The sequence below is a fragment of the Phyllostomus hastatus genome, unplaced genomic scaffold (genome assembly GCF_019186645.2).
Source record: "Phyllostomus hastatus isolate PE091 unplaced genomic scaffold, TTU_PhHast_1.1 phas_contig_196, whole genome shotgun sequence".
In the NCBI taxonomy this organism is placed as follows: Eukaryota; Metazoa; Chordata; class Mammalia; order Chiroptera; family Phyllostomidae; genus Phyllostomus; species Phyllostomus hastatus.
This window is the reverse complement of record NW_025333709.1, coordinates 2,535,249-2,555,171: the sequence shown is the minus strand read 5'-3', so window position 1 is coordinate 2,555,171 and position 19,923 is coordinate 2,535,249. Positions and strand designations below refer to the sequence as shown.

At 63.0% G+C, this 19,923-nt stretch overlaps 1 protein-coding gene across 2 annotated transcripts in view; it reads left to right on the top strand.

Annotated features, from left to right (window-relative positions):
• The first annotated feature begins 6,359 nt into the window (after positions 1–6,359).
• The window catches only part of TBC1D14 (TBC1 domain family member 14), a 72,128-nt gene continuing 58,564 nt past the window's right edge, over positions 6,360–19,923 (top strand). Inside the window, exons 1-2 of one of the 2 annotated variants that reach the window (XM_045834110.1) lie at positions 6,360–6,383; positions 15,710–16,457. In XM_045834110.1, coding sequence (XP_045690066.1) covers positions 15,727–16,457 — 731 coding nt within the window. In that variant the 5' untranslated portion in view covers positions 6,360–6,383; positions 15,710–15,726. Of the gene's footprint in view, positions 6,384–6,691; positions 6,822–15,709; positions 16,458–19,923 lie in introns of those variants that run through there. The other variant, XM_045834109.1, reaches the window with a different exon arrangement.

Here is a 19,923-nt window from a genome sequence, read left to right as displayed (position 1 = left end):
CAGCAGGCCCGGGTTTCGGGGGGCTGAGGAGCTGGCATTAAACAGCTGATGGGCGGGGGAAGGCCTTGGCCAGACACGGGGTTTGTGAACGTCCATCGATTCACTCAGCAAACGCGCTTCAAGAGCCTGCTGTGTGCTGGCTCCTGAACCTGATGCCAGTAATACGTTTCACTGTTCTGTATCAGGAAACCTCCCTGGGCCCTCGTTTTCCGGAAAGAAAGAGACCACAGTCCCCTCCTCCACACACTCCGGAGGCCCGCCCTGGCCTGCCTGAGCTACGGCCGCATCTGTTTAGGCCCGGGAAGGAGAGGCGCGATGCCCCTGCGGGCCCAGCCCGGGGCCCTCCTCGTTAGGAGGCCCTTCCTTGTCTCACCCCAGATACTCCTGCCCGCCGCCCTGCCGCCCCGCCCACCCCCGGGGCCTGGGGCCTCGGAGAGCCAGCCGGCTCGCGGGACGCGGGACTGGGGGAGCCTCTGCCCCGACCACCGGGGCTGCCTGACATCTCGGGCTGGGCCGGGGGCGGGGGTGGGGGGGGGCGGAAGGAGGCCCGGTCGTCGGTTCTGCACTCTCAGTGGGGGTGCGGCACGCCTGCAGAACGAGTTACACGTCTCCTCGGGGAGAGACGTGCATGAGGGTCCCTCACCACCAGCCTGTGACTCTGCAGACCAGCCTTGACACTGCGGTTTCCTCCTCGGCCGTGCGGGCCCCCCTTCACTCACAGCCGCGAGTCAGCGGGGGGGGAGACCAGTGCACAGCCCCCGGGAATGGGCCCCCCAGCCCGGCCCAGCCCCCCGGCCCTGTGAGGGAGGCAGCAGGTGGAACCCCGCAGTGGGGCCCCGCAGCCCGGGACAGCCGCCCTCAAACTGTCCCGAGCGCCTGCTGGGCACTGACTGATGGGGCGGACAGATGGGCCCCGACCGGGACCCCAGGAGGCCACGCCTGGAGGGCCTGGGAAGGGGTGACACACCGGGGAAAACCGGCCCCCATGTGGCTCCAGACAGCACCCTTCACCCCCCGTGGTTCTCAGCCCATGTTTGGAGGTTAGAGGCGGTCCTTCTGTCCCGCAAGTGAAAAGGAAGGCTCAGTCATGGCCACGCAGCAGGTGCTTGCTACTGGACCCCCTCCCTGGCCAGCCAGCGTGGAGTGGGGGGTCCTATTTGCTGCCGCCTCCCCTTGGAACTGGGCCCCCGGCCTCACGCCGGCTGCAGGGGGCCTGGGGGTGGTGTACAAGAGGGAGTAACCAGCCCTGCCAGGTGTGGGCACTGGGGGCGGGCGTGTGGTGAGGAGGAGCCTTGGGGGTTGTTTCTGAGGGAGCTGGGGGCACCCACCCTGCCAGCTGGCAGAGGGAGGCAGGGTGGGCACGGGAGGGAGGTACTGGGAAGCCCGTTTCTGTGGACGGGAGGGGGCTGGGGCCAGCTGTGTGTGTGTGTGTGTGTGTGTGTGTGTGTGTGTGTGTGTCACTGTTAGAAGGCCTGGGTTCAGATTCTGCCTGTGGACTTAGCTGCTCTGTGGCCTTGGGCAGGAAGGCTCCCCTGACCAACTCCATCCCCCTCCCCCCAGTTTCCCCTCTGCCACCTGGTGAGGACGTGAGGGACATACCCACGCCCCACACGTGCAGGGCTCAGTGAGGCTCTGCTGTCACTTGCTCCTCCGAGTGGGCCCCCGGCTGGTGGCTGCTAGGGGCCTGGGGACGGCACAGAGGCCCTACAAGGCCAGGAGGTGTCTGGTGGGGGTGGCCCGGAGGCTGCTTGCAGCCCAGTGGCAGCCTGGGGGTGCAGAGGTGGCACAGAGCGGGGCAAGGTGTTCTGAGGGCCGGAGCACCTGGGGCGATGTTCTGAGCCGCCCCCGGAGGGAACGAGGAACTGAAGGAGGGAGGGGCTCCTGGAGGTCCAGGTAGAGAGTAGACAGGGGCGAAGGCAGGGAGGAGAGGGAGTTCGGAGTGCCCTGGGCCTGGAGAGACCTCGGGCCAGGGACGGAGCCTCACACGTGGAGGGGCGATCCCCACGGTGGGTCACCTGGTGCAGGAGGGAGCTGTGTGCCCCCGCCCACCTCTGCCCTCTGCACCCTCTTCACCCAGCTCCCCTCCCCCGTGAGACCTGTCGCTGCGGCCTCTAAATCGGGCTTCGCTTTCTGACGGCGGCAGCAGTGGCAGCAGCAGCAGCAGCAGCAGCAGCAGCAGGCAACTGGGTGAAAAAATAAGGCTGTTTGGAAAATTCCACTGCCGGGTGCCGGAACAGGGAGCCCCGCCCCCAGCTCCTTCTGCTCCTTCACACCTGGAGCCCTTGGGCCTCCCGCGCTGGGCACCTGGGAACGGCCCGGGAGCCGCAGGCCACAGGGGGCCCTGCCCTGGCCTCGTTGCAAGGTGCCTCTTCCAGTCCCGGCTGCTGTGGGGGCGAGGGGCCCCTGATCTGGGGCCAGACCCACCTGGATCCAAGCGCTCCCTGTGAGATGGGGCCTCCGGGCAGCGAGAGGCCTCACAAAGGTGGGCCACACGGCCTGCAGACCCCGCCTCTGCAGCAAGGGTGGGCCCCCACCCCGCCCCACCCCACCCCACCCATCCATCGCCGCTCCAGCCTCCTGGGGCTTGAGCCTCCCTTTCCCGCGGTGGGCACAGCGCGTGCCTCGCTTCTCTCCGGTGAGGAGGGCGGGGGGCCGGGCCCTCATCTCACGGCCCCAAGCCACCGTGACTTCAAAGTCAGTGACTCACCCCTCTGTGAGAGTCTCAGCACATCTCCATTGTAAATAAGGCACACGTTCCTTCTGGGGAAGTCTGTCTCAAAATATGTGGGGGCAGGAGGTAATCACGCGTGTTCTGATATTCCCTTTGGTGTTTTCTTCCTGTTTTTTTTTTTTCCTGTGGATGATGCGAATTCCATGTGTGTGTTTGTGTGTGTGTATTTGACTTGGTCAATAAGTTTATTAGTTTTTTCTAAAAGATCTTATTTATTTTTAGAGAGAGGGGAAGGGAGAGAGAAAGAGAGGGAGAGAAACATTGATGTGTGGTTGTCTCTCGTGCGCCCCCTACTGGGGACCTGGCCTGCAACCCAGGCATGTGCCCTGACTGGGAATTGAACTGGAAACCCTTTGGTTTACAGGCTGGCACTCAATCTACTGAACTGCACCAGCCAGGGCAATTTAACTAGTCTTTCCCTGACAGATCTTCATAGAAAACCGTGGTTTGGTGTATTCGCCCTCAGCAGCCCGTTCCCGAGTTCTCAAGCTTGCCTTCGTCTGGGCTGCCCAGTCTGTCTTCTGGGCGAGAGACCTGCTGGGCGGCCCCACTGTTAACCTCTTTCTGGGGCTTCCCCGTAGACCCGGCTCTCTCGCCCCGCGCCTCCGCCCGCGGCGCAGGCGCGCTGTTTCCCGCGCGCTGAGCGCGCCGGTCCTTGGAAGCCTCTCCGTCTCCTTCCGTTGGGCGGCCTGCATCGTCTGTGGCCTTTGGACCCACACTGCGCTTCTGCGTCCAACTCCTTGCTTTCTGGACTGTAACCGGGCTCGGCTGGCGCCGTGAGGGACGGACAAGCCTCCGATCCCAGTTCCCGTCGGGGGCCCCCAGCACTGGTCCCCGCGGTCATTCTGGCCAGCCCTGCATCTGGACAGCAGGTGAAGGCACCAGGTGGGCCATCGACGCTCTCCACACTGCAGCCGCCACCTGCACGTGGCCGCCGCAGACCTTGTCCACGCGGAGCCTGTTCCGAAGCTGCTGAGAAGCCCGCGGCCGGCTGCTGCAGCCCGACCCGCCACGCTGCGCTTCGGGAGTTCCGAGCATGCGCCGCGCACGCTCTCCCGTCTCCTCCTGTGCGCGCACGCGCGACCTGACAAAGGCTGTCTTTCCTGCTCACCCACACTACCACCCTGTACTTGGGGGGCATCGTGTTTATTTTTGTCCCGGATTGCCGGGCACTTCTGGGCACCGCTCCCCATCTTCTAACTTCCACTTGGTGTGTCTTGAAGCAGACTTGTCCTCGACCAGTTTAAGGAACCCCACCCCGCGGAAGAGACCTGGATGGCCACGGACCTGCAGTCCCCGCGCAGCTAGGGGCGGGGCAGGGGGCGTGCCTTCCACCTTCTTTCATTTTTACCCTTTATTTAAAATTCAGTGTCACTCGCAGTTTAAGCGTTTCCTCTGTGCTATGTAACACCTCCTTGAAGGGTTTCTAAGACAGCCGCACTGAGCTCACCTTCCCTTACGGCAGCGCTTCCACATCCCACCCCTCTCGCGGGCGTAGGTAACACCGTGGTGACACCAGTCAGCTGGCGTCGGGGCGGACGCCACCCCAGTGCTTTGGGCCGCAGGGATTCTGAGGGCTGTCGTCCTCTGCTCCCTCCGTTGCTGGGCCCTGCCATCTCCCTGTCACCAATGTGCCACCTTCAGGAGCCCTGCCTCCCACGGTCACGGGTTTTCACCGAGTGCAGGTAGGAGACGGTAACTGTGCTTGTTACAACTGAGTGAAGTGCAAGTGGATGGCTCCGGTGTGAGGGTGTGTCTGCTGCTGCTTGCAACCAAGTGCAGAGGTTCCTTCATGGTGGCACTCTGGGTGTTTGGACACTTTCCTGTCCCTGTGTCTCTGGCTTTCTTCCACACTGCCCCGTTGACACCTGTCTTGGAATCAGGGAGGGAGGGAGGGAGGCACTGAGCCCCTGAGAAGTGGGGTGCATGTGCAGGGCCACACAGCTGACCTTGTTCGTTATATTCCTAATTTTGTTACTCAGTTGTGACGAGGACTCGTCTGGAATACGTCTGGGTGCCGCTGACACAGGGGCACACATGGGCGGGCGTAAGTGACTGCAGGTGTAAGCGACTGATGGGCTCCAGGGAGGGGGTCCGGGCCCGGGGAAGGGGGTGTAGGGCAACAGGATGGGGGGAGGGCGATGAAAGGGCAAACAGGGCACCACAACCTGTGGACCACAAACTTCTTTGGGTTCTGGGCTCAGGACAATGGCTCCTTCTCACCATGGGGTTTTAAAACCCTAAGACTCAGAACGAGGGCTGGGAGGGGTTTGCGGAGTGCAGCGGACACTGTACAAGCAGATTCATGAAACTGATGTATTAGGTTGCTAATTCAGGCCTGAAGCAAGCCTGTACTTTTCCATTAGTGTTTTCTTCAAATAAGCTGGGGAGGTCACGTTAGGGTTTGGAGGATACCTAGTATTATTTTCCCTTAAAGTTTTAATATTTTAAAACATTTTTCCACCTAGAAATGGAAGCATTTATAAAGCTCCTAGTATGCACCAAGCTCTCTGAGGGAGTTCAGGTACCCTACTAAGAGTGTGCCTTCCTCAAGTCCTCGCCCCCGGCCACCATGACTAACAGGTGCTACTGAGTTTGCAGAGCCATGAGACCGAAGAAGTCAGGGTTCTTTGGCCCAACCCACGGGACCACGGCCCTGACAAAGTAATCTTTCCACTGCATGCTTCCAGACGCTCTCTGGGCTGGAGAGATTACCCTTCCTGCCCCTGACCAGTGTGCTATCTGGTCCTCCCTTGGACTCAGCCGGCCGGTCTCTGAGGTTTCCTCTCGGGTCATTCTGCCCGTGACAGTGTTTGGGGCTCCTGGGTGGCAGGATCAAAGCCCAGCGTGCGACCCAGGCCTTCCAGTTCCCAGCCACCGGAGTCCTTCCTCCAGACTTGATGTCTCCAGAAGACAATGACAATTTAACAAATATTTAAGTGCCTACTGCTTCCCAGACGCAGGTCACACAGCAGGAAACAAGACAGGCCGGGTTTGCCTCAGGAAGCCTCCATCCAGGAGAACAGATCAGCTACTGCCTAACCACAGCTTTCTCGTTCAGGGCCTCTTGAGGTTTTGGAGGGTGGTCTGCGTGGGACTCCTAGCTTCCCACCCCTCCCAGCTACTGTCCGGGGTCCGGGGACCTTGGACAAGAGGCTTCTCTGCCTCTCCATACACAACACGGCTTTGATCACAGACCCCGTCCAGGCGTTTCTGCAATGCTGACGCAAAACGATGCACATGAACGCTAGGCTAGGGGATCCCCAAACTTGTCTGCACATTACCCTCCAAGTAATTGGCCTGGGGAGTGGCCTGGGCTTTGGCATTTTCAAAGATCCCCAGGCGCTTGTACTGTAAAGGACAACTACCAGAAAAGCCCATTTTACAGACTAAGAGACTAAAGCCAGGCAGGGAGGCCGCCTCTCCGCCTCTCCGGCCGGTAGTCGCAGTTCGCCCCCACAGACCTCCCGCCTCCGTCCAGGAGGGGACCTGGCCCCTCCGCCCCCCACCACCGCACACCAGCCCAGAGGCAGGGGCACCCATCGATGCGCTCCACCGCTCGGCTCCCCACGCCTGGTCCCTGCCCGCTCGAGCCCCTTCCCCCTCCCGGCAGCTTCCCACTTCCAAGATGGCCGCGGGTGGAGCCGACCAGGTAAGGAGGCCCCAGGCGGGTGTCCACCGGGGCTGTGCGGACCCGAAGATCCCCTCAGGCACCTCTCGCGGCTCCGCTTGGCCCTCGAGAGAGTAGAGGGCCGGCGACGCCGCGGCGGGGCCCTCGGCAGGCTGGGGAGCGGGTCGCAGGAAGGGCTGCAGGGCGAGCGTCGAGTTCTAGGAGCTGCAGCGGCGGTGCGGCGGGAGGCGGCAGCTTTGGCAGAAGGGCGGCCGCGGCCGGCAGGGGGCGGGGCGAGCGCGCGCGGGGCGGGGCGAAGGCGTGCTCCGCCGTTGGCCGCGGGCGGCTCGCGCGCACCTGCTCGCTGGACCCGCTGCCGGCCGCGCTCCCTGCGTTCTCGCCGCTCAAGTTGCGGGTCCCGCGGGACTTGGGGTGCCTGCTCGCCAGCTCCGGGATGGCGTCGGAGCTAAGCTAACTCCGGTACTGAGGGCCTGCGGCGGGGGCGGGGCCGGAGGGCGGGAGGGGCCCCAGGCGTGCGGTGGCGCTGCCACCTGCTGCAGCGTCGACCCGAGCGGGGAGGCGGCCTCAGGCGGGCGGGGTGGGGGGCCAGCGCGCGTCCGGGTCCTGGTCCGACGCCCTCTCGCCGCGCGATCTCCACTTAGTCCCGCGCTGGGGAGCCCGTGGGGCTCGGGGAACACTGCGGGGCCCCGGCGGCACTCGGCGCTCCACCGCCCCTCCGCCCATCCGCGAGACGCGCGCCCTGACACGCTTCTTTTCCGGAACTTGGCGAAGAGTTTGTCCTTTCAGATGCGCGGGGCTGCCGGCTCGGCGCTTGGACCTGCCCCTCCCGGCTGCCGGGACCCTTCCACCTCTGGGTCCCCGACCCCTTGGAGCCTCCCCGTGGGGGGCCGCCCCTCCCCGTGGGGCTCCTGACACCCTTCCTTGTTGGAATCCTTGTCCCTAGGGCCCAGACGTCCTCCTCCGCGCACCCTCTGCCCCTCGGTCAGGACTCCCGATCCCCGGCCCTGGACCCCCTGCGCCTTGGTGACCCAGGCTGGAAGGCTCCAGCCGGCGTGTGTCGGGGGTGGGGAGGACACTGCCCAGGCGGTCCTCGCTGGTCAGGGAGCTGCCTGGAGGAAGGAGTCGGCGGCTGGAAGCCGAGGGGGTGAGGCCGTGATGAAGCAGACGGGACTGGCCCTGCGCGCTCTAGTCCCGAGACCCTACACCGGGCACTTTAGTGGCAGGATCTTTGCCGGGCCACGTGAAACCATGTTTGCCTTAAAATTGCCCAGGGCACTGTTTTCACCGACGTGGAAATGGCAGCTGTGCTTTGGACCGTTGTCCGTGCAGGAGTTCCTGGGGGCCAGTGTCTGCGGCGCGGAGGCCCCTCGCTGTTGTGGCGCCTTTAGGGAGCGCGCGTTGCCACGCAGTTGGGTCTGAGCGCTGGGCACTGTGAGGTGGTTTGCCTGGGCCAGCTCTCCCTCTAGCAGTCTCGGAACACTTCCTCTTGCCCTGTTTATCTTGGTAGGACCAGCCCGGGTCTCGAGTTGAGTGCGACTTCCCAACCTATTACGCCCTGCTCTGTCCCCGGTGCCCCTGCGCCCCCAGCCTTTTAGGTCCCTTGAGTTTGAGGGCTCCACATGATCCCCAGCCCTAGCGAGAACCTGGCATGGATTCGGGCCCAGGGTTATTGAGGGAACGCACCCTTTCGGAAACTACACTAGGGAGGTAAGGTAACTCACTGGCTCCTAGGCACCCAGCAGGGCAGAGGCAGAGGCAGAGGTGGGATTCCCAGTCTGCTCCTCAGGGTCCTAGCGTTTCCCTGGGCCAGAGCCGGGCTGGCTCCAGGGCGGTGAGACAGTTTCCACCTTCTGCCCCAGCCTCACCTGCCTCTGCTGACCGCCTCCAGCGCTCGCCACCAGGCACCCTCTATCTCCCTCTCCGCCCCTCCATTTCTCCACCCCTCCGTCCAGCAGGTGAATTCCTGTCCTTTGTGCCTCCACCTCCTTGTGCTTGTGCCCTGCCAAAGGCCTCTGTGACAGCGAGGGCCCATTTATCAGAGCACCTGGTTTGGGGGTCTGTCTCCCACCTGGGTTGGAGCCTCTGAGAGCCTTCCTGTCTCAGCCTCAGCACAGGGGATGCCTGCCCAGCATGCTGTCCTTGCTGGTGGACTGTTGAGACCTTGGAGAAGGTTTGTCATCAGAACAGACATTTTTATGGATGTGAGAGGATTTTAGGGAAACGGCTGTGTTGTGTGCCCACGTTTGTTTTAGGACGATGCAAACTTTGTAGGGCTTGGGTTTAGAATTCCGGAGTGTGGAGCTGCAAGGAGCTCAGGCAGATCAGCAGGGTTGATCGGCTCCTTTTACAGATGGGGAAGGGGAGGCCCAGAGCTCGGGTCAGCGCTGCCCAGCAAGTGAGAGGAGAGGCGTAGGGATCGGAGGAAGCTGTGCAGCAGGCTGTGCGGACAGACTGGCTGTGTCTGAGCTTGCTTATGCAAATGAGTTGCTAAAATAGTGGGCCTGAGCTGGCTGGGCCTATCCGGTGCCCAGGAAAGAATAACACCAGCCAGCTCTTCTGGGGCTTAACTCTTGCCTGGCAGCAGTTCTGAAGGCTCTGTGTGGGCTACGCCCCCAGTCTTCCAGCTGCCCGAGGACACGGGGCTCTGCTGTCGGCCCCACTTTACTGCACAGAAACTGAGGCACAGGAAAACCAAGCAACTCGTTCAAGGTCATAGAAAATGGAGAGGCTGGGATTTGAACCCAGACAATCTATCTCTAGGACCTGCATTCCCCCCCTTTATTTATTTATTAAAATATTTTATTTAATTATTTTTAGAGAGAGAGGAAGGGAAGGGAGGGAGAGAAACATCAATATGTGGTTGCCTCTCCAGCAACCCGTACTGGGGACCTGGCCTGCAACCCAGGCGTGTGCCTTGACTGGGAACCGAACCAGTGACCCTTCGGTTCGCAGGCCAGAGCTAAATTCTCTGAGCCACACCAGCCAGGGTTCCCCCCTCATTTACTTTATTTTTCAAACTTTTCTATTGAAGCTAATGTACATGCAGAAAAAACTGTTAACTGTTCAGCTTACCGACAGTCACAGAACGTGGGGCCTGTGTTCCCAAGCTCAGCGGCAGCCGTTCCTGTGGCCGCGACGTCAGGCCCGGTGCGGGTCCGGCCTGTGCTGCTGTGCGAGCCCGGGCAGGCCGCTCAGCCCCTCTGGGCCTCGGCGTCTGCAGCGCGCTCGCCGGGCTCGTGGCGGCTGGCGCGGGCGGTGGCACGTTTGGTCTCTCGTGAACGATTGTGAGTGTAAATTACGTCGGCTTGCTTAAGTGGTCGGAATGCCCTGACCTGTCTGTGGCCCCTCAAGCACGCCGGCGCTTAGGACAATTAACTTTGGTAAACCGCCACATGCAGCTGAAACATTCTGGGGGCGTGGGGAACCCCCCATATGTCGAAAGTCCTCAATTGCAGATGCCCCCCCCCCTCCGGCCATGCCTTTTCAGCATGACTACCTTTGGGCAGTGTGACTTCAGAGTCTGTCCCGCAGGCTTGCGAAGGAGCCTTTCGGGACCTTTGGCAGTTTAGCCCCAGTTTCTGCCCGGTTTGCTGATGGACCAAAACCTATTTAAACAACATTGTGTTAAGTTCCAGGTGCCTGAAAGTTGCCGTTCACCCTCCAGAGGAGTATATGGAACTCCTAAGAAATTCTTTTTTTTTTTAAGGGTTTTTTTTTTATCGTAAAGAATAACCCACTTACCTGGCTGGCGTAGCTCAGTGGATTGAGCTTGGGCTGCGAACCAAAGCGTTGCAGGTTCGATTCCCAGTCAGGGCACATACCTGGGTTGCAGGCCACGACCCTCAGCAGCCACACATTGATGTTTCTCTCTCTCTCTATTTCCCTCCCTTCCCTCTCTAAAAATAAATAAATATAATCTTTAAAAAAAGATTGATACTTAAAAAAAAGAAAGAATAACCCACTTAAAAACTAGACTACTTTTATAGTTGACTTCTCATTCTACAAAATGCAGATTAGCCCACTGTTTCAGGCCCTTGTGCAAACCATGCGAAGAGAAAGCGCCTCAGCGCCAGGTCAGCCCCGGCACCACCGCTTTGTCACACGCGCCCTCCGGGCCTCTAACTCGTGTCTGTGCATCCCCGTTGGTGGTGACGGGGCCGCTGCCGAGGGCACACAGCGGGTGGGCGTGGACACTGAGCGGGGAGCCCAGTGCCCGGCGTGCCGCGCGCGCTTGGCGAGCGGAGGCAGCTGCTGTCGTTAATTGTTGATGCCGAGGCACTTGAGCCCTGCCTGGCCCGGCCCTTCTTTCTGGGAACCTGGGTGACAGAAAGGAAGATGGGGGCTGGCTCGTGCACAGGGGACACACTGTCCACAGGGGACGCACCGTCCGCAGGGCATGTGTCACAGGTCCCCATGCACTCCGCTCGGGAGAGGAGAAGGAGCGTGGAGCTGGGTTGATGGGCCGTGCGGCAGCGCAGGTGAGCACCCGCAGCCTCCGGGGGTGGGGGGAGCAGCCGCGCCCCGTTCCTGTGCCGGTGGGGCCCGAGGGGGGGGGCTCTCCCGTGCAGTCTCCGGAGCGCAGCCGGACTCCGGGGCTGCGGACTCGGAGGGCTGCGTCGTGGGCGGGAAGGAGCCCGGGGCGTCTGCGTGGGCGGGCGGCGCGACTGCTCCCCGAAGTCGCCAGCGAGTGTGTTTCCCCGCCCGGGGTCAGAACGGAGTCATTTGGTTCTGGCTTCATAAACTCTGTTGTCCGTGAAGGCGTAGTCAAGACTCCGTCCTGTTGGTTTTTAAGGAGGAGAAAAGGAAAGCTTTGCTTCGAGATGGAGCTGTTGTCCAGCCCCGTTCAGGCCCACGGGTCGGAGCCGCTGTCCGCCCTCTGGCCTGCAGCACCCCAGGACGCGCCCCAGAGCTCTGCTCTGTGGCGGCAGGTAAAACTCAGGTGGCCTTGCCACCCGAGATGGACACCGTCGTCGTCTTTTCCGTCCTTGACGGCCGGGGTGTTTCTCTGGTCCGGGAGCCGGTGGCCGGCCGTCTTCACGCTTCTATGGATATGGAGCGTCTGTCTGCACGGCTGCTGCCGGGCTGTGCCCGAGAGCCTGAGGGTGTGCCCTGTGGTGGCCGCGGCTGCGGCGGCTGCGGCTCGTGTCCCCGGGCCGTAGTGCTGTGGCCTTGGGGAGACGCCGTGTGGTGTTTCACTTCCCCGCCCCGCTGGCGGCGCTCCCTGCTGGCTGGCCTGGTGGCAGACGGGAGGCACGGGGCGTCCGCTGCTCCCCGGCCGGCCCTGTCTGCCGTGCGCTCGCCTGCCAGGGGCTCCACGGGACAGGGTCTCTTCCTCGTCCCGATGCTGCTCCCACTGCTGGCCTTGTGTTGGGAGCATGACCCAGTTCTCGGCAGGCGTTTCTTGGATCGAGCGCACCTGAAACCTGCCCACTTAGAACGTAGCTGTTAGTAGTGATGCATTCAGCAAATGGCTTTGCCAGTCCTTAATCCGTGCCGGGCGTGTGTCCAGGCAGTGGTGTCCGGGCGCTGTCAGTGCTGTGTCTGCCTGGACCTTGGAGGCCAGTACCGGGAGACACGGGGACAGCTGTGCACACAGTTGTCTTAGGTGGGGTGTAGCCGAGAGGAGGCCAGCAGGGAGGAGGGCCTGCCGCTTCCTGGGAGACGTAGGAAGGCTTCTCGGAGGAGGTGGCCTTGGGAGTGTGCTGTGCCTCCTGGTGGCACCTGCTACCGGATCTCGGGGGGTGCTGAGGGCCCCGCTGGGAGCGCCCCAGGCATGGTGCGGCAGTCCTGGGTGCCGGGAGAGCCAGAGGGACGGTGTGAGGCTGGGGAGGCAGGCAGGGGCGGGGCGGGGCGGGAGCGCCCTGTGCCAGCTCGGGGCCTTGGGGCTTGTTCTGTCTTCGGGAGACCTGGGACTTGGAGGCCGGCCACCGGCAGTTGGCCTCCTGGCCGGCTCCCAGAGGCCGCCCCGCAGCCCGTGTCCGCAGGTGCCGTGTGCCGCCGCCCCGGCAGGGCACCCGGAAGGCTCTTGTTCTCCGGGGTGCGGTTTCTGGTTCCACAGGACTGGGGACGCCACGGGGCAGGGTTTGAGGACAGGTGGCCTTGGCCCTTGCAGATTTTGGTTTCAGGGCGTGTTGCAAGTGGAAGTGCTTTTTCCCTTTTGGGTTTGTTTTCCTGAAGGAACGCCCTGTTCCTGCAGCTCAAGGAACCTGAACTGGGCTTGGAGTGCGCGGAGGCCTCGCCGGGGCTCAGCAGCTCCCTTAGCGGACGCCCCGGGGCTGCTCCCGGCGGCCCTGCGAGGCCACGCCCACCGTCCTTCCAGGTGCTGGTGCTCCGTCAGGTGACTCGGAGAGGGGTCCCTGGGTTCACTTAGCGCACTTGTTACGCATTCCTGTCACCGTGGCATTTCAGTTCATTTTTTTGCGGGTGCTTGAGCTTTTAACGTGGCTCAAGTAGAGGAAGTTCCCGTTCACTGGGTACCTGCTGCTCTCCCCGGACCTGCTCCTCTCGTTGCCCTCAGGCCCCCCTGGGATTTCAGGGGCGGCCCCGGTCCCCTGCTGGGGGGAGGGGAGTTGAGGCTCAGGGGTCCTGTCCCCCCAGGTCGCCTCAGCTGGTCGGTGGCAGAGCAAGGGTTTCAGCCAGGCCTGTCCGCGTCCCGCCCTCCGGAGTTCAGGCTTCGTGCCACTGACCCATCGGAGCGCTGGTGGTGCTTGGATGCTTCTGCTTACCTTTGACGTCTCCAGAGATGATCTCTTACCTGTGTATTCCTTTTAATTAAAATAAAAAAGTAGAACTTTCAGGTTTGTCCAAGTCTGACTCCCTGTGTCTTCCTCACGTGAACCCTGTGTTTCACCGCCCCGGCTCAGCTCCGAGACCTCCCAGAGCAGGGCCCCAGACACGGACTGCTGCGGCCTTGCTCGGGACCCGCCAGGCCCCGGGGAGGCTGCAGCCCGGGGGCTCAGGGCAGGGCGAGCCGCCCCAGCGCTGAGAAGGTGCTCACCTGTGTGAGAAGGTGCTCACCTGTGTGAGCGGTGCTCAGGCACTCCCCGGGGGTGAACCGAGTTTTCGCGCTGTGCCTTTTATTTATTTGTTTGTTTGTTTTTAGTTAGTTGTTTTTTGCTTCACCATTTATCTCCCCTGTCCCCACCTCCAGCCCTCCCTGCCCCGCGGTGCCCACGCCGGCGTCGGTGCCCAGAGAGCGCGCTCTTTCCCGCGAAGGCCTTTCACAGAGCCGCGCTGCCCTCTCGTTTGTGTGTGGGGCTCTGACCGTGCCGGCAGGTTTGTGCCGGCAGGTTTGTGCCGGCAGGTTTGTTCCGGGGCAGCGCGCGAGGTTCCGCCTCCCGAGAGAAACCACCGGCGACCGAGGAGCGGAGCGTGGTGGTCAGACAACCCTCTGTCCCTCGCGGGGCTGCGTCGCAGGGTCTGCGTGTGGTTCCGCCTCTCCCTGAATCCTGCCTTTCCGCTCCTTCCTTCGCAACTGTTGTTGCGTGGGGCTGCGCTCCCTGGTTCCTTGGAGTTCGGGGAGGGAGGGCGATGAACCCCTCCCCCCTGTCCTGCTCTTGCTGAGCCGGCTCCGCGGTGTTGGCGGTGTCGGCCGCGCCGACGGTGAGAGGCGGCCAGGCCTCTGCAAGGGGAGCGGGAAGGCTCTGTACGAAAGTTGAATGAACACCCGGGAGGGCGTCGTTATCAGAAGGGCGCGGTGGCGGCCCTGCTTCAGAACCTTCTGGACTTTCTGTTCGATCGCGGCCGCTGCCCACAGAGCGCTGTGGGGGCCCGGGTGCAGGAGCGCCCCTCTCTCCTCTTCCCGCAGGGCACTCACTCCCCTGAGGCCGTGCGGGGGGGCGGGGGGGGCTGGGATTCCCCGTCCTCGCCTGTGCTCGGTGCACAGCTCAGATGTAAGTGCACCGCCAGACCCCTTTAGTTTTGACACTTTAAAGGACAGTAGAGGGTGACATCGCTGATGCCAGGGCCCTCAGTCCTCTGGACACTGTGCTGTCCAAACTGGTGCCCCTCCTGCCCCTCCTCCCCACCGCAGCCTTCAGCCAGAGGACGGCAGGCCGGGCCCTGGGGGGTGTGCGTGTGTGTGCGTGTGCGTGTGTCACCGGCTGCTTCGACTTCTCACTCCGTCTGCATCGTGGGCCCGTGGTCTGTCTTTTTCCCGTGTGGCTTGTCCGTCCCCACCGAGCCAGTCTTCTGACCTGGGCTTTTCTGACCCCGCACGAAGCCGTTCGCCCACTAGGTGTGGCCTGCACGGGGCTCAGCCCGCAGACCCCAGCCCTGCCCTGGGTAACTGTGTGGTGTCGGCCAGGCCTGGCTCTGAACCTCTGTGCACGTGGGTTCTCCTGTGGCGAGGGGGCGCTGTGCCTCGCCTCTCAGGCCTGAGCCAGGCGACGGCACCTTTGTGGAGGGCCACTGCCAGCGGGGCTGTGACCGGGGTCCTCTGGCTGCATGGGGCGTGTCCCCTTGATCTTGTTTTACAAACAACTTGAGCCCTGGCTGCCGTAGCTCAGTGGATTGAGCTCGGGCTGCGAGCCAAAGTGTTGCAGGTTCGATTCCCAGTCAGGGCACAGGCCTGGGTTGTGGGCCATGACCCCCAGCAACCGCACATTGATGTTTCTCTCTCTCTATCTCCCTCCCTTCCCTCTCTAAGAATAAATAAATAAAATCTAAAAAAACAAAAACAAAAAAACAACTTGATTGTTTTTAGAAAACCTCACCTGAGGATGTGTTTATTGATTTTAGAGGGAGAAGGGGGCTTGGGGGGGGTGAGAAAGGAACACTGTTGGTTGTCTCCAGGGACTGAACCCGCAGGTGAGGCACCTGCCCTGACCTGGAGTCACACCTGCCCGTTTCGGGGCACCGGACGCAACCCCGGCCCTCCGAGCGCCCGGCCCGGGCAGGGGCGGTGGGGTGGGCCCGCTGCCTCGGGGCAGGCAGAACCCCGGCCCGCGTGCGGGTTAGGAGTCCACGTGCCTTCAGCAGAGGTGGCCTGTCTGCGCCCCACGGAGACGCCCGATCTGCCTGGCCCGTCCTCCTGCCGCTGCCGGTGCTGCCCTGGGGCCTGCAGGTGTGACCGGTGGGTGGCCACGAGGTGGCGGAGGTGACTATCTTATGTATCTTTACCCTACATGTGTCCTTTGTTCGAGTTATCATCCTGGCACTTGATGTCGTGGTAACTCACGTCAGATCTCTAGCCGCTGGTCCCGAACGAACACTTGGGTACGCAGGACTTCTTTTTCCCGGGACTCCTTCTTCAGGAAGGGTCGGGCCACTGGAGCTGTGCGCCGGCGGAGTGGCGGCGTCGGCCTTCCCCTCCGAGGCCTTAATTCCCGCTGTGGTGTTTCCCCTAGTTTCTCCTCGGACCAAGATGACCGATGGGAGCCTCTCCAGCCCCGCGAACGGCGTGGCCCTGATGGGCATCCTGGACAGTCCGCCCGGAACCCACCTCCAGAGCCTGCAGCGCGCGAACCTCAAGGCCCCCAGCCCCCTGTCGCCGTCCGAGCGCGGGCCCAGGCCGAGCCCCGGGGCGCCGGACCAGCGCAGCCTGCAGTCGGCGGACTCGGGCATCCCCACCCTCGAGATCGGCGACCCCGAGCCCGTGGCCTGCGGCGTGGCCCGCGTGAGGCGGCGGCAGCAGCCCGAGGCGGAGACGGCCCCCGAGCGGGCCTGCCAGAGCGCCTGCCCGCTGCCCTCCTGCGCGCCCCCGGCGCCCGCCAGCGCCGAGCGGGGCCCCGGCGTGCGGAAGTCCTCCACGTTCCCCCGGACGGGCTACGACGCGGCGACGCCCCACAGCCCCACGGCCAGGGCCCTGAGCCGCAGCGACGATGTGTCCGTGGGCAGCGTGTCCAGCCTCAGCACCGAGCTGTCCGCCACGCTGTCCGTCAGCAACGAGGACATCCTGGACCTTGTGGTCACCAGCAGCTCCAGCGCCATCGTGACCCTGGAGAACGACGACGGTGACGACCCGCGGTTCACCGACGTCACCCTGAGCTCCGCCGGGGAAAGCGCCCGGGACCGGCCCCAGCAGGGCCAGGCGGACGGAGGTGCGGAGGGAAGTAAACTGAAGCTGCTGGGGCCCTTCAGCAACTTCTTCTCCAGGTAACGCAGTCGCCTCTGTGTGTCCCCGGGTGGGGGGGCGGGGGAGCGGGCCGTGGGCTGCAGACCGGCTCCGTTGTCCTCGGCGCCTCGCGGGTGTCACTGTGTGTCCCCTGCCCGTGGAGCAGGCCCTGCCCAGAGCGCGGCCGGGTGCTGCGTGGGCCCGGGCGGTCGGCTGTCACCCCTGTGTCCCCGGCTGTCAAGCACAGCCTGTCGTCACCTCCCGGCCTCGGACCCGCTGCAGCTGAGGGGGCCTCACAGGTGGTCCGTGTCAGCGTGGTGCTGAGGAGGCCGGGGACTGGCGGGGTCGCCCACGCTTCCCACTCCAGCCCCTGTCCGCACAGCTCAGGGCTGGCGTCCCGGGAGCCCCCGGTCGCGTGCCCTGCGCTCCTGCGCGGCTGCGTGCCTGTGTCGGGTCCTGGCCCCGGCCTCACTGCGGGGGTGTGTGCCGTCATGTGTGTCGGGACCAAGCAGACCGTGCACCCTGTCACCCAGGCGCCACACCAGGGCCGCGGGGGTCCCCGTGGGGATGGCTCCCGCAGCATCGGCCCCTTGTCTGTGCTTGTGCGCTGTCGCTCGGCCAGTGTGTGTGTGTGTGTGTGTGTGTGTGTCCCAGGCGCGGCCCTTGGCAGGGGGTGCAGGTGCCGCAGGCGGCGCCAGTGGTCGCAGGCGGGGACTGGTGGGCGTCCGGGCTGGGCGGCGAAGCGGGTACAAGAGTCAGTCCCACGAGCGAGCGGGAGGCCCCCAACCGCCACCTGCTGCGAGGGGGGCGCGGCCGTGGAGAGGGCGTGCGGGGAGTGTCCAGCGGCCCCGCAGCCGCCCTTCAGAGGGCCTGGCCCGGGGCTCCAGAATCGGGGTCGCCGCGGGGGGCCTGGGGGACGGGTATCCACGGCCCCTCGGGGCTCTCGGCAAGTTTGGGAAACCTCGCTCCGAAGGAGGGTGGCCGAGGAGCCGCAGCGAGGAGAGAGCTTGGTTGCGGGGTTCCAGATCCCATACCCGCGCCCTGGCTGTGCGTCCCTGCGTGGGCGACTGCACCTCGGAACTGGCGTCCCCTCTCTGAAAGTGTCGGGGAGCGGTCACACGCGTGCCCGTGCGTCCCCGTGTCCTCGGCCCCGCCGCCCTCGTCGCCGCGCGGTGGGCGTGGGGAGGCCTTCTCCCTGTGCCCCTGGGGAGCAGGTGGCCCGGGCGGAGCGGGTCTCGCCCCGCGGTGGTTCCCCTCCCGGTCTGTGGTGGGGCCTCTTCTCCTGCGCGAGGGGCCCGTCCACTCCTGCGGGTCTCCCCTACGGCCGCTGCCTCTGGAACACCCTTCCTGCTTCGTGCGCCAGAAGTCACATAGTCTTCGCTTCCGTGTCCGTGCCCTCGTCTCGGCGGCGGTGACACTGTTGCGAGCCATCGTTAAGTTCCTCTGGGGGCCAGGGGCAGTAATGACAAACGTGTCAAATACGTGGTATCACAGGCCAAGTCTGGTGAGTTTCTTCTGTCAGGATCTTAAAGTGTTAGAGAAGAACTTTTTGCCTCTAAATATTTTACTTATTTTTAGAGAGCGGGAGGGAGAGAGAAAGAGAAGGAGAGAAACATCGATGTGCCAGAGAAATATCAATCGGTTGCCTCTCACACGCCCCCAACTGGGGACCTGGCCCACAGCCCAGGCGTGTGCCTTGACCTGGGATCAAACAGCAACCTTCCGGTTCGCAGGCCGGCGCTCAGTCCACCGAGCCACACCAGCCAGGACCAGGGTTTCAATCTAGAATTCCCTCGAAGCGGAAAGGGCATTGTGCCAAAAACGTTTGGAACCTACTGCACATTTTACGGGAGAATCACAGGGGTGTCACAGCGAGGGCCTGGCGCACAGTAGGTGCTCGGGGGACTGGGGGCAGGTCTCTGGGGGCCCCAGCCAGGCCTCTGAGTCACCCTGCTTCTCCGTTCACCCCCCGAGCCCAGGGGCGCACCGGGCCCGGTGCTGGGGGGTAAGAGGCAGCGTGGGAGTCTTTGGGGTGTGGGGGGGCTCCACCTGCAGGGCCCCCCTGGCTGCCTCGAAAGAGAATCCGTCTACCAAGACAGGACCTGCTGGGGGAGGAAGGGTGGCCGATCTCTCAAAGCAGAAGGGCCGGGAGCCTGTTCCTCAGTGGGCTTTCATTGAGTCCAGGTCGCACAGGAACGCAGGTGAAGCTCATCCGTCGGTGTCAGGCAGTGAGGACCAAACATGGGTAACATTCAGAGAACTACTGGGGCCTGTTCTGAGTCAGGGTCAGATAGCTAAAGGGCTACAAAACTGTGGGAAACAAACTCTTTTCCTGCCCAGACTGTTACAGAACAAACGAGGGGGCCTGGGACGATACACTATTACTGAAAGAAGCCCCCAGGTCCGTTATGTCCACCGCCAGAGGAAAGACATCTCTCAACCCCAGAGATTTGTGAAAAGGAAAGGAAACGTTTATTTAATGCTATACAGACTTAAAGTAGGGACCTAATGTCTTCGCCAAAAATCCTAAAGTCCCTTAAACCACCCACAAACAGACACAGTCCTTCCTTCCCCCTTTGCCCACTCCAGAGTACCGTATCACCTAAAGCTGCGGGGGTCCTTACTCTGGCAAAGGCACGTGGTCCTCTCTCCCCGGACCACGGGAGTCCCCACTCTGCCAGAGCCGCGTGGTTCTCTCTCGCAGGGCTGCGCATGGTTCTCCCCCTCCAATGGCTGCCGAGTCGCAGTTTAAATCCCAGCGCCAATCTTCCTCTGCAGCCCCATTGCCGGCTCCTCTCACAATTGGCTACAGCTGCCAGATTCTGGGCAGGTGTGGCCCTCTGGTGTGGAGCCATTTAGGCTCCCCTCTTGGCTGCACCCTGTTACAAGACCCTTATCATTTAATTGAGAGCACTCTAAACAAAGCAGGTTCCACAGGATCTTACATATTCTTTCCCAGGCCTGATCTCCTGGGGAACCCGCCCTTTCCAGCACAGGGCTGCACCTCCCTCTGTCACTGTTTCAGGCTTAAGTCAGGCAGGGGAAGTAAGGCAGCCAAGGGATTAGGAGATTTTCTCGCAGACAGAGTGAGGATTCAGGCTATGTCGAAGCTGAGGGGGCGAGGGTCCATCACCCCCTTTTGCTGTAGCCCCCCAAGTCCTTCCTTGAGGGCCCCTCCATGGCCATGCCTGTCTTAGGTCGTACCCTCCTTGAGGAGTCATACCCGTCATTGGCTAACCAGTCATGCGTTGGGGGCCAGGCAGGGTGAAGTAACGTGGGCAGAGGCGGTGCTCCTGCCAGGGAGATAAGCTTCGTCTCCTAAGTGGCTTATGGTCTGAAGGTCGCTCCCTCAGCCTTAGCCTTGGGGGGTTACAGCTCCTGAAACCAGGCAGGGTGGTTCCCAACAGTGGGGGGGGGGGCTTGTCAAGGAGTAAGGGCATGGAGGTGGTGAGGGCCCCAGTGGCCGAGGGAGCAGGCCTGTGGGTGACGGCGGTGGCGGCTTCCTGC